Source organism: Phalangium opilio, unplaced genomic scaffold, assembly GCF_054372755.1.
Source record: "Phalangium opilio isolate 3A_F unplaced genomic scaffold, DU_Popi_V2 ptg000209l_1, whole genome shotgun sequence".
NCBI classification, from domain to species: domain Eukaryota; kingdom Metazoa; phylum Arthropoda; class Arachnida; order Opiliones; family Phalangiidae; genus Phalangium; species Phalangium opilio.
Genome location: NW_028324217.1, coordinates 1,356,628 through 1,369,898, shown reverse-complemented (window position 1 = coordinate 1,369,898; position 13,271 = coordinate 1,356,628). Strand labels below are relative to the sequence as shown.

Here is a 13,271-nt window from a genome sequence, read left to right as displayed (position 1 = left end):
TGTTTATGTTAATATTTTTTTCGTAATTAATAAAAAATAAAAAAATTAGTACGCCAATCAAGTTGAAAAATTTGAATAACATTTACCAAAAGGGTCGTTATGACACTTAAAAAACGATCAGTTATAAACTTGCACATTAGCCTGTAACTAAAATTGATACATATTCATCAAGTTTGTTGAATTAAATAAATTTGATCGATTAGGGTCTAAGTAGCTATAGTGAAAAACATCAACATCATAGTTAAGAGTGAACTTGAGACCACGTGATATGTAAATTCTCACGCGATGTTTACAACGAAAAAAAAAACACGTGGGATTACCACTGTAAAAACTATTAGAAGTATATAATACTTCTCTTCGAGAGAGAAGTGTACCACAAAACGGGGAATTTCTTCACAACATCTATTATAGCAAGGTTAATTTCTAAACTTAATCATTACTATATCTATTAGCACTGCTTAACTATTTGCCAAGGCGCAATGCATGCATGCGCTTGTGTGTTAATTAATTTTTGTCCCACGTCAATTAAGACAATCAAGGTTTGTTGGTTAATTGATTGCTCTATTGGGATTTAGTAAATACCAAACAGTTATAGTTAATTCACCCTAGCACGGTGCCATAGTTATATACCCATCTCATTAAGTTGGATGAGCAAGTCGAGCAAACGAAAAGGGGTCCGCCTAAAATATTAAGAGAGTGTCACCCTTCTCCTATTATCCCCTTCTAATAATATTTATTCAAATTGTAAACTGCACGCAAATTTCCCACAAAATGGCCGCCGCGTCAAATCGTTCAGATCTTATTTGATTGCGATATAATCTAAATTAATACCGGTCTTCAAATTAGCATTCCGTGAGTTAATCAAAACAATAGGACCGCGTTATCAGGGTACGTCCAAAATCTTTAGGTCGTTTTAATTACGCATCTACCACTAATTAGTTTTTCTGTGGGTTTTAAACAAACTTAATTAAAATTTTAAATTTTTGATCCATCCACGCAGAGAGGACAATGATATTAACGAGCTATTTATACGATATAGGTATCCTCTCTTTTAATTGGCTGACGACATTATCATTTAGCCCTCTCGTGAGAAAAATGGATTTTTAAGAAATACAAATTAGTCACCAGAAATTAGAACCGAAAAAGTGATGGGGCGTTACTTTAAAGAACTTTTATACGCGGATAAAGTTCTTCTTTTAAATATTTAATATGCCAAGAATGTTTCCCAATATGGTTTAAACCCACCCACCCGCGCTCTGGATCGTTAATTCGCTAATTGGATATAATTATTTACCTTAATTTTTCACGTGATAAATTTAAATTCCATACTTCCCCTATAGCTGGCTTGGTTTCAAATCAAAAACTAATGACTCTAATATATCCATACAAGTTCGAATTTATACCTAATTTTTAAACTAATTTAATTGAAATTTGGCCTTATATAATTTACAAAATTAAGTATTAATTTATCTTTGTAAATTAACTGTTCAAAATATTTTCACGTGCACGAGAATTTTTTTGTAAACTGTACAAAAATATTTTCACGTGTCCCAGAAAGTTTTTGTAAACTGTACAAAAATATTTTCACGTGTCCCAGAAAGTTTTTGTAAACTGTACAAAAATATTTTCACGTGTCCCAGAAAGTTTTTGTAAACTGTACAAAAATATTTTCACGTGTCCCAGAAAGTTTTTGTAAACTGTACAAAAATATTTTCACGTGTCCCAGAAAGTTTTTGTAAACTGTACAAAAATATTTTCACGTGTCCCAGATAGTTTTTGTAAATTAACTGTTCATTTGCGCGTGCCTCTAAAAATAAAATTCTGAAATTTTAATCAAACAAATTTATTTATTTGAAAAATTAGTTTCCGAAATTTTAATCGAACTCATTTATATAAAAAAGTAGTAAATTTATCGCACGTAATTCAATTAAATAGAACGTGATTTAAAAGCTAAAATATTTTAGAAATTATTTAAATTTAGTAATTAAAATTGGGGTTCCACCTTAAAAATTATGAATAAATAATTTTTTCCTAAGAATATATCTTGATTTGAATGCACGGCCGATTTATATGTATAATTATAAATAAAATCAAGTTAATAGAAATGTATCTTTCCTTGTTAAAAGTATAACTGCGAGTGTGAACGAAACTTCATTAATCGCTATCTTGTTTGCTTAAGCTAGACCCAAACCTCGAGGCCATAAAGGCAAAATGTAATTGGCCATCCATAAGTTAGGAAAAGAAAAAAAATCAACTAGATGGTGCGAATTAAAGTACACCTGCGATACAATAGGTATTTAGAAAAACCATGTATTTAAGAAGGTATTTGCTCCTTTCAAAATGGAGCAACTCAGATAAAAAATATTTTTCTAAATCTTGGCTAATCTTGCAGATGGACTTTAATTAAATTCGTCAAATATTACTTTGACGTTCTCACCACACGCACGCTAAGGAACTTCATAAGTAAAAGAAATAAAATGTCCCCAGGGGATTTTCTGTAGTAGAGTCGGTCGACATTGGTACAATCGCCATTATACAGTCCTCTAATTTAATAGGATTGCTTTTTCCCTTCTGTTATTTAAAATTCAACTCCCCTTAATGGACAGCCCCCCTCCCCTCCCCTAAGCCCCAACTCGCCAATCTTTACATTTTTATCAAATCAACTTATGGCGTTGTAAGAAGAATCAAGACCCTCAAGACCACTATACCTAAACGTATTTAATAAGCTAAGTTACGCGGTGTCTTAAGGGAACAGTTTCCCGTCTATGTAGATGCACTAAAAACTATAGTCTTTGGGTTTGGTTCACCTCCGTTCCAGCCCCTCAAGAAGAACTCAACATGCACCGAAGCACTTTTATAAATTAACCTTAATTTCCCTATTTTTACAAATTAATACCAACCCATGCAATTTTGTTAATTATTTTATGAAATTAATGCTTTGTGACAACATAGAACTTTCTGTAATTTTCACAAAAAAAATGTGTTCCTTCCACAACAACTACTACTACTACTATTGCAAGTACTACGACAACCACCTAAATATATTAGTTTCGCAATGAAAATATGTTTGAGTGGAACTAAATTATGATTGTAAATGGGCATTTTGATCTTTGTAAATTATTCTCACCTAATTGAAACGTAATTAGGAAGGAATGTGAAAAAGATAAAACCGGACGCTTCATCCAAAGGGGAGAATACGAAATTCTAATTATTTTATGAATTTAATCACTTTATGGATTTTTTTATTTCATTTCAATTGGGAATATCGTTATTAAATTATGACAGAACAACGATATTTTTGAACGCATCAACGATTCCTTTAACTGCCGGTCGGTCGGTCGTTCTTTCGTTTAGACCAACGGCGTTTCTTAAATTTTTTTCAATTTTACTCCCTTTAATGGTTCTATCTTTTTAATCTTAATTTATATCATAGTAATTATTTTAAGGGATTCGTTTACATTAAGATTTTTAACAAGGTTGCCGCAAATGTTTTTTCAGTTTTTTTTCTACCAAATTTGGTAGCTACGTTTACCCTGAGTGTCTAGAAAACTCCGATATATTTTTGTGAGTTTAAAAATGACTATACCATGAACTTATAAATATATTAGTTCATTATTGCTACGAAATTTCCCTGACACCCATGTTCAAAGTTCCCCTGACAACCATGTTCAAAATTCCCTGATTGTCCAGGCATCCTATGGCAACCCAGTTTTAATCATAATCTATGGTCCATATGTTTACGAGACTTCAAAATTCAGTAGCACTTTGAGCAACACGATTAATGGTACGTTAAAAGATGGGGTGTAATATAAATATAACTTACTTGAACTCTAGATTCAACTAGATCTAGTCTCATAGCCAAGGCTTCCCTCATGAAGACATCTGGGTAATGACTGGCTTCGAACGCCTTCTCCAATTCCTCCAATTGCCATCCGTTAAAGTTTGTCCTGGTTCGTCGTCGCTTCGCAGCCGCCGATGACGAGGATGACGAAGACGAACCACCCGATGCCGTGTTCCTTTCGGGGACACCATTTAGTCCTGGTCCACTTCCAACACCTCGTTGGTGAGATTCTTCACGTTGGGAATCTGTTCAACAAACAACAAAGGAAAGACAAGTACGTTAAGTCATGTTACGTATCCAGGTGTTGTATTACAGGAAGTCTACTCTTTTGTTATTATTATCCCTTTGAAGTAAAAATGTAACAATTCTAACGCATTCCCAAATCAATACCAGAAAATTGAACTGAACCGAATTGGTTGAATATTTACGTCTTTTATAAGGTAAGTGGTAAAATTATAGTAGACAGATGATTGGCTAACACAGACTTGCAGGACATACGTCGGAAAACATACTTTCATTAACCTAACTTAACAATTACTTCTATTTAGTTTGAAGTACAAAACAAAGCGTGTATACCTAATTAACTGTTAATTTCGTTTTAATCCTTTTCAATTGACATAAATAGAAAATAAACAATATAATCCCGATGAAATTAGCTACAGTCACGTGACCTATCGTGCGGAAAAATTTCTTAAATAAATTTCGATATATTTCATGGAATTTTTGATTATATAATGGTTACGGAATTTTCTCGAAATATTAAAGATGAAAAGAAAATGAAAAATGTTGGCTATGGAATGGATGGAGGCCGAGAGTTAGCTAGGCCTTTGTCAGATTCTATAATACGCGGAATATGGATAGCTCAATAATATTTTCAATGAAATGGGCAGCCGTTTAGTCTCGAGAGCGCATGATGTACTCATCTCTGGCTCGGCTGATGGCAATATCTTCTTGGTCCGCCCCATCCTATTTGGGATGGGCCAAAGTTCAACGAGGAAGTTCAAACGTTTCACGTCATAATTTAATGTTTGGGGCACGCTCGGAATGCGTAAGATTTCATTAGCGGTTTCAGCTGCTTCCAACAGAAATTATTTTGAACCCAGCAGTTGACCCCGGCGTAAACGCCAAGAAATAGCGGCTCTCTCTACACCGCCAGGGGCCATTCCTTACCCAAAATGCATTGTAAGCACCCCCTCCCCAAAAAAAAGAACCGTTTTCCATAGAGCCCTTGCTAGCTAACAAGGGGCTGATCACTGCATGCTGAACCCAAGAATTAGGTAGGGCGATTGCTTGCAAAACAATACATAGTTTTCAGACTAGATGGATTGATGTCATGAGGTAGTAGCCATGAGGTGAGGCTTCTTGGTACTGAATACACTTTGTCCTCGTAGTAACCTGGTCTCCTGGTACCAGTAAATGGTATCAATACTAGTCAGAAAACGATGTATTTCTTCTTTAGAATTATTTAGTACTAAACAATGTGCCCTATCTGGTTCCTGCTGATGGTTAGCCTCTCGATGGGTTATATACGTTTTTCAAAGTTTTCGGTTTTCGATATAGCTCCATTACCACGACGAGGGCCGTCGAGAGCTTTTCATTAGTGATCACGCGATGCCGAGCTGCGCACTGGCGTCTACAATACACGAATAACCCCTAGTTTTTAATTTCGCGGCATAATGATAGCCGGGGTAGGCGAAATACGCCTTCGAAGCGTTTAAAAAGAAAAGGCCCTAATTGTTTAGAAAGTAAATTCTTTTTTTTTTATTATGGTTTTTTGTTTCTCCTTGTACATCATCAGTTTCCTTAGTTTAGTGATCACCCTTGTCCTATAATTGTGTGCATGCAACGTGCATGGCAAGGAGATTTTGCACTTTAAGCTTGCACCTCCCATTTTTTAATTAAAAAACGAAAAGTGTATAGTTATAATATCTGTTAGTTATCTGTGTATCTAGGCTAAAACGAAATACATCTGTATATCATAACATACGTGTTAAACAATTTGTTCAAACCTATTTCACCCATAGTAATCTACTCTTTCTAAACTTATAATCATCAAAGATCTTTTTTTAACTTTATTTTCCATTTTTTGGCAGATTATGGGTTCACTCGATAACCATGTCATTCTTTTTAACCATGCTTTAAAATACGGTTTCTGTATGAACCCTGTGTTTAAACCCAAGGACCGATTCTGGAATAGAATTTTCAGCGGCCAGTAATTGGAAAAAATGTACACCGTAAAACTGCCAAGACTTTTTCAATTTTGGGCACTGGTTTGCTCCCATATTATTAAACAAAAGATAAAAAAAAACTATTACTACAAGTCTGGAATTCAAAAGATCTTCTTAAGAGCAATTTTCCATTCCGCGGTATATTTTTAAAAACCCCAAAAAATTTTTCCGACCTTTTAAAAGATTTTTCGCGTGTAGGGCCACAGTTGACCGTATATCATTGGCCCGCTCTTCAAAAACCAAGGGGAGAGACACTATAGGCCTACGTTACATATTTTGAACTACTTATAACGCGGGAAGGGGCATTTTTAAACACTAACTAGTATCGTACCCCTCGGAATTACAAGAGATTGTCTGATTTCGTGAACGGACAAAAAGGCAGCGAAAAGCAAAAGCGAAAACCGCGGCGGGAGAAAATTGAGGTAAATAAATTAAACGTAAAAAACTCAAGATAAGAGTCACCGCTAAAGTTGAAATGTATTCCGCGTTTAACATTAACTCTTGAACAAAAAAAAGTAACAAGTTGGATTGACGTGTGTTAACTAATAGCTTCACAATATGAACATAACCATTTTCGTAATAGACCCTGGTGTTTTGAGCAACACCTTTTTGTCTTAATACGGAATGAACATTGATAGGACGGTACGTGAACCACACAGACGTGTTAATTAATAATTAAGATATGGCTTTAATTAACAATAAGGACTTCTGGTAGGACTTAGAAGCCATATCTATTTAATATCATTGTGTCCACAATCTGTCCCAATATTTAACCCTATTAATAAATAAAAACAAAGACTACAAAAAGTAAAAGATGAGGGAACAAAATGGAATGACTACTGAAGCTCAGATATTAAAATATTTCAATTAAAAGACATGATTATAAAATATCAAAATACTTATCCAAGAAGAAAATTGAAATATGTTCAAACTATACCACGTGATTATTGTATCACGTGACCATTGTACCACGTGAGCTCACGTGAACATAGTTTCACATATTTTTTTTAACCGGGTCTAAAAACAAGGGGGTGGGTTTGCACGTTAAACTGCGTCTTAGTTGATGGTCTTTTTCTTAAAAGGGGAGCTAACCAACGATTACAACATAATTCACGCTCACTCCTGGGATTTTGGGGGAACAGGGTTTCTGTATAAATAGTCTTTAGCCTATCGAGGTAGGTAATATACGCAGCAACGTAATGTAGGGTACATCGAATATTTTTTGCTACAGAAAAAAAATTCTTTTTGCGGTCTTTAAAATCTTGGTTATAGACTTCACCCATATTCATGGTTATTATTGAATCTGGGAAACCAGGTTTAGTTGGGATTGGTGCAATTCTCACAGGCTGAGAGAGGTAGGGGTAAGATATGGGGTTCTGGCTAGCAGACGCCTGCACTAAAGCAATGGCGGATGGTATAACAGTAGTCTTTGATTATTTTTAAGACTAATTTAATGTACTAATTATCATATTGTAATGAGAGATAATTTATAATCAGTTATGTTACCTGAACTTTATCTTTTTAAAGTTAGGTGCTCAATACCTTAACCATATTATCTATTAACCCTGTACAGAAACGGTAGGTACCCTGGTACCCGCACCCGATAAAACGTTAACAGTCTTTTCGTTCGTTCGTTTTTTTTATAGTTGAGGTTTTTTATTTTAGAATTTAAGGGCTGAACTCACACAAGGGCCAAAATATCCCACCAATTCTCTTTGGGCTCGTAATTCAGTTGGCCCTCCTCCTCTGCCCCCAAACGCAAAATTGCCATTGCCCATTTTTACTTCTTTTATTTTTTTCCATCGTCGATAGGTGGCTTTATTTAGTACGGTAGAAACGGGCCACCACCACCACCACCACCAGGGGGCGCCGTGTCTTCGAAGATAACGACCTATTACTTTATAGTATTTTTATAATAATTTCTCGCTTCAAATTTTATTATATTTCTCATTTACGTTTAAAATTTAGTTTATTTTCACTTTAAATTGTTAACTATGATCAAGCATTGAGTTCTTTGACATTTTTGGTCTATTTTTAAAGACACTGACCTTTTAAGGACAGTTTTTGGCCTATTTTTAAAGACATCGTCCTTTCAATGATATTTTTGGCCTATTTTTAAGTTGATTTAATTTTAAATTAAATTATTTCGCCTATTTTATATTTCCCTTAATTTTAAATGACCTTTTTTTAACCTATTTTTAAATTCCCTTAATTTTTAAATGACCTTTTTTTAACCTATTTTTAAATTCCCTTTTTTAACCTATTTTTAAATTCCCTTTTTTTAACCTATTTTTAAATTCCCTTAATTTTTAAATGACCTTTTTTTTAACCTATTTTTAAATTCCCTTAATTTTTAAATGACCTTTTTTTTAACCTATTTTTAAATTCCCTTAATTTTTAAATGACCTTTTTTTTAACCTATTTTTAAATTCCCTTAATTTTTAAATGACCTTTTTTAACCTATTTTTAAATTCCCTTAATTTTTAAATGACCTTTTTTTAACCTATTTTTAAATTCCCTTAATTTTTAAATGACCTTTTTTTAACCTATTTTTAAATTCCCTTAATTTTAAATGACATTTTTTGGCCTATTTTTTAAATTCCCATAATTTTAAATGACAGTTTTTGACCTATTTTTCAATCCCCATAATTTTAAATGACTTTCTTAACCTATTTTTAAATTCCCTTAAATTTAAATGACTTTCTTAACCTAATTTAAATTCCCTTAAATTTAAAGAAAAATTTTTGAACCATATTTTTAAATTCCATAAACGATAGCGACTCTGTCTAATTAAGCCCTCTTAATAATTAAGTAAATTAAGTAAATTCAGTTAATTGTATTTTGTGCACGTTTAATTTAGTTACGCTGCAGATACTAAAAGCGTTGTTATTTCTGGTGCAACAACGGTTTGGGGGTTGCTCATGCAAACTCGTGAAATGAAATTTAACAGACCATTAATGAAGAACAGCGTAAATTACATTATATACGTGTTAGAGAGTATAAAACTCTGCTTGGCTTCCAATTTTAGGTTAACCCATAAAACCGATACGCTTCCTCGGAAACCGAAACCGCCCGTCCCCAAAAGCACCCTTTGCACCATCCCCGTGGTGGTAATTCTCCCTAAATATTCTTGCTGTTTCCCGAAATCTGTAGAACGCAACAAGCACAAGGTAATAAAGATAATTTATAACTACTAATAATATATTTAGAAAGAGAAAAAAAGAATTCAACCGTCCGTCTTCAAGTAAAGTCCACATGCACGCTAGCGGGTTATAGACCATTTCATAAACTACTTGCAGAGACACAGTGGTGGGAGGTCGCCATCTTAGGTAACCATACAAGTTCGTAATGCTACTGAGATGGACTTACAGTACTCGAGATAACTAGTTCGAGAAGGAGAACGACATACAATTAAGCGAGTCAATTGAAGTCCTAACTACACTCGGTGCAAGTGGTTAATTAATTTTGCAGCTAGGACCAAGTTCCATTCCATCTAGGTCCTATTTAGTCTGAACTTACTAAGTTCCCCAAATTTGACAGCAGCGCCTCACTCACCAGGCGTATGTCGCTTTACCCTGAATCTATGACCTCCCTACTTCAATCACTTCAAAATTACAAGCTCCAGTTTCTAAGTTACCAGAATTTACAAACTTATGGAACGGAACATATCTTATGAACTTATGGGTAACTTATTCTCCCTGTCGCTAAACAAGACACAACGCCAGATGGAGTTCACTGCCTCTATACGGAGCTTCTTGGTTGGAGCCAGGGAAATTAGCCAAGAAGGTGACTTCCCCGTGCATCTGTGGTATTTGCTTCTCTTGTGGAATTAGTGAAAGGGTCTATAGTGGTAAATTTACACACCCTGACTTAAGGGTATAAGGTGGACTTTACGGTGGCAGGGTTTGGCTTAATGTATGCCAGGTCGCGCGCGTCTGCATGCAGAAGGCAATATCGCAGCCGAATTTTAACCCTTTTGCCTGGTACTTAATTACGGCTTCAAGTGACAAGCCCAACTGCGAATATGCGAGAAGTGAAATTAAACTAAACTAAACTAAAGAATCATAGTTACTTAGCTACCGTTTTAAAACCTTAAACGCTCCATGGTAACGGGAGCAAGTGGATATGGTTCTGATAAGTCTGCCATAATTTATCAGAAACACCCTGTACATTTTTATAAATATCGACAAATTTAGCAATCATTGACCAATCAATTTAGGGTTTATATAATATTCTTGGTATTATTAAATAAGATCCACTATTTAAATTTAACATTTGTTTTGACCCAAAAAACTTTAAAACACAAATATGAAATATTCAAAAATGAAGACTTTTTCAATGTCACAACTCATACAGTTTGATTTATCATAATATCATAATGTGAAAACATATGCTATATATTTGCGCAGAAAACACGCATGCACAACTACACAAGGCTATGCTTTCATAGCCTTTGAGAGGCTGCATGGAATACAAAACTTGACAACGGAATTAATATGTCTCATGATACATAATGTAGTAGACAACCATTGCCAACTGCATGCAGACAAATAGAGAGAGAGAGAGAATCTGATGTGGCTTGTTAGAAGTTAATTTACGGTTTATGGTGTACGCCTTTATATATTCATTTTAACTTTTCCAAAATGTATTTTGGACTTGGGAGTTAAAATTAATTCAGACATGCTCTCGCATTTAAGATGCCTGCTTTGCTATTACTATTTCTTCAAAGTTTTTTATCTTGGATTCAAAAGGGATACCGAAAGGGGTTAAACGAATCCAAATCTTATCTATTTGACTGTTACGTATAAACGAAGTCTTATTCTTACAACATACCTTTAAGCCTTTGCGCACGAGAGGGGTCTGCATGCACGTAACACCAAAACGCTCGAGGCAAATCAACGATTAAGTTAGAAAAACTTTCCAAAGCTTCTAACGCCGTTCTGCTAAATTGATAACTAGGCGACCTTTAACCCTGGCGTTCGAAAAAAGGGAAACGGGCCTTTGATTGCCAGAAAGAACTAACTAAAATGCTCTTCGGGTTATTAATGAACGCGACGGAAATTATTAATCACGTGTTAACGCATGCGCCGGACGTTGTTTAATTTATTAGATGAAAATGCAGTTAGGAGAAGAGCATTCTTTTTGCAAAGAAATAATTTCAATTTGTCTATTTTTTAGGGTCAAAAAACGAAGACCCTTTCTTTTGCTTGAGACAGAATATCCGATGGAATTGGACAACAAAGTGCACTGCTGATCAACAAACCAGACTTTGAAAAAGATCTATCAATTTGTCTACAGTTTAGACGAAATAAACAACACATTGTTAAAAGATCTAACCTTAAAAGTACAAGGAAGACACCTTGCAAAAGGTCATGACACCTTAACGTGTTAACGAATAAACATTTTCTTAGAAATACACAGGCTAAGTAAGCACTTACTTAGAGGGACGTTTATCGGGTTCTAAAAAAGAGATTGGTCAACAATGATGTGTTTGTAGCCCATAGGATCATTTCTATTCGACGACGACAATAGACTCGAGTTTACAAACGTACAAGTATATACTATACCTTGATGGGACAATAATAAGGACCTATTTAACAGCTTGTGTCGTTCGTGAAAGAGAGGGGGCCTTTTTATACTCGGCCCCTTACCAAAACAACCCCAACCGGAAATGACTCTACCATTAAGGTACGATTACAAAGTCTCCCCCTTAGCGGCTATAGGTGATAAAAAAGACTTAATTCCAGTCCAAGGTGTACTAGAATGGATGGTTGTATCATTTAGAACCGTGTCTCACCAATAAATGTGCAACGAAATTTACTAAGTAAGGGTATAACCATTCAATCTAGGTTATAGTAGCGAGAGTATCTGGCTAACGTTATTGTCTGTGTCGTCTGAACCCGATTGAGCTAGCGTGGACTCCGGGAATGGTGTGTGCTGTGTGTGTTGGGCTTCGATGAATGGTTGGAGATTGGGTGAAAGGCGGCGTGGTTTGCAGAAATAAAGGTACTTAGCGTCCCATTGCGCGCGCCAACACGACAGCGCGTGGGCGGGAACCGCAACGTATCGTTCTATTCCTACAAAGTCTTTCCCTAAATCGATAACCGTTTTTCGTTATTCCTTCAGAGAGGAACAAGAAGGTCAATTCTCTAAATACGGTATGTCACAGTCCCGGGTTTATCTCGGTTTTACTTGGGGTTTCTGCAGAGTTGTCTGTGTCTGAGTTAAAGGGTGCTTTCTTTGAAGCGTCAACTGAGTGTCACCACCGGGGACTACAACGTTTAGGTAAATTCTGGTAGCTTAGAAACTGGAGCTTGTAATTTTGAAGTGATTGAAGTAGGGAGGTCATAGATTCAGGGTAAAGCGACATACGCCTGGTGAGTAAGGCGCTGCTGTCAAATTTGGGTAACTTAGTAATTTCAGACTAGATAGGACCTAGATGGAATGGAACTTGATCCTGCATGCAAAATTAATTAACCACCACCAACCGAGTGTAGTAAGGACTTCAATTGACTCGCTTAATTGTCGTTCTCCTTCTCGAACTAGTTATCTCGAGTACTGTCAATCTCTCAAGTAGCATTACGAACTTGTATAGGTAGTGTCATTCATACTTATGGAAGGAACATATCACTTATAAACTTATGGGTACGTACTCACTCTTCTAATACTGATGATTAAAAGAGTTTATCGTATTTCAGAATTATGGATGGAGCTAAAAATTTTATTTGAAGTGTGCAGGTTTTCGATTTGATTTGATGTTTGTAGATATAGAGATCGACCCGGCGAATAAGGGAATTACAAAACCTAATCTTTGTCGTCTGCTTTTATTTTACTATACTTTTTTCGAGAGGGAACGCCCCCTTTCCCTCAGTCCTTCGAATCCCATTAACAGTGATTTTCCATTCTTCCATCAGAGTTCATACGAACGGAGTATATTCATTTAATCGTACACCTAACTCCATCAACTCTTGGTATTAATATTATACAGGGTGTTCCATCCAAAATGGAGGTAGTAATTATAGGACCGAAGTATTGTACATGAGTGGGATGCGTGGATGGTTTGTTCTATGGGAAATCAACTGAATTTTGAGTGAATCGATGAAATGTTAAATGTAACTTCAATTTATGACCAGCCCTTAGATTTTGAATGAGCACCCACAATGGACTTCGGTTTTAAACACAAACACAACGTTTTTGGAACA

The 13,271-nt window shown here is 35.4% G+C and overlaps 1 protein-coding gene across 1 annotated transcript in view; it reads right to left on the bottom strand.

The window, feature by feature from the left end:
- Positions 1 to 13,271, bottom strand: part of LOC149618219 (uncharacterized) — a 93,764-nt gene that overhangs the window by 44,215 nt on the left and 36,278 nt on the right. The window contains exon 2 of the mRNA XM_089855384.1: positions 3,824 to 4,086. Within this exon, the coding sequence (XP_089711510.1) occupies positions 3,824 to 4,086 (263 nt within the window). The remainder of the gene's footprint in view (positions 1 to 3,823; positions 4,087 to 13,271) is intronic.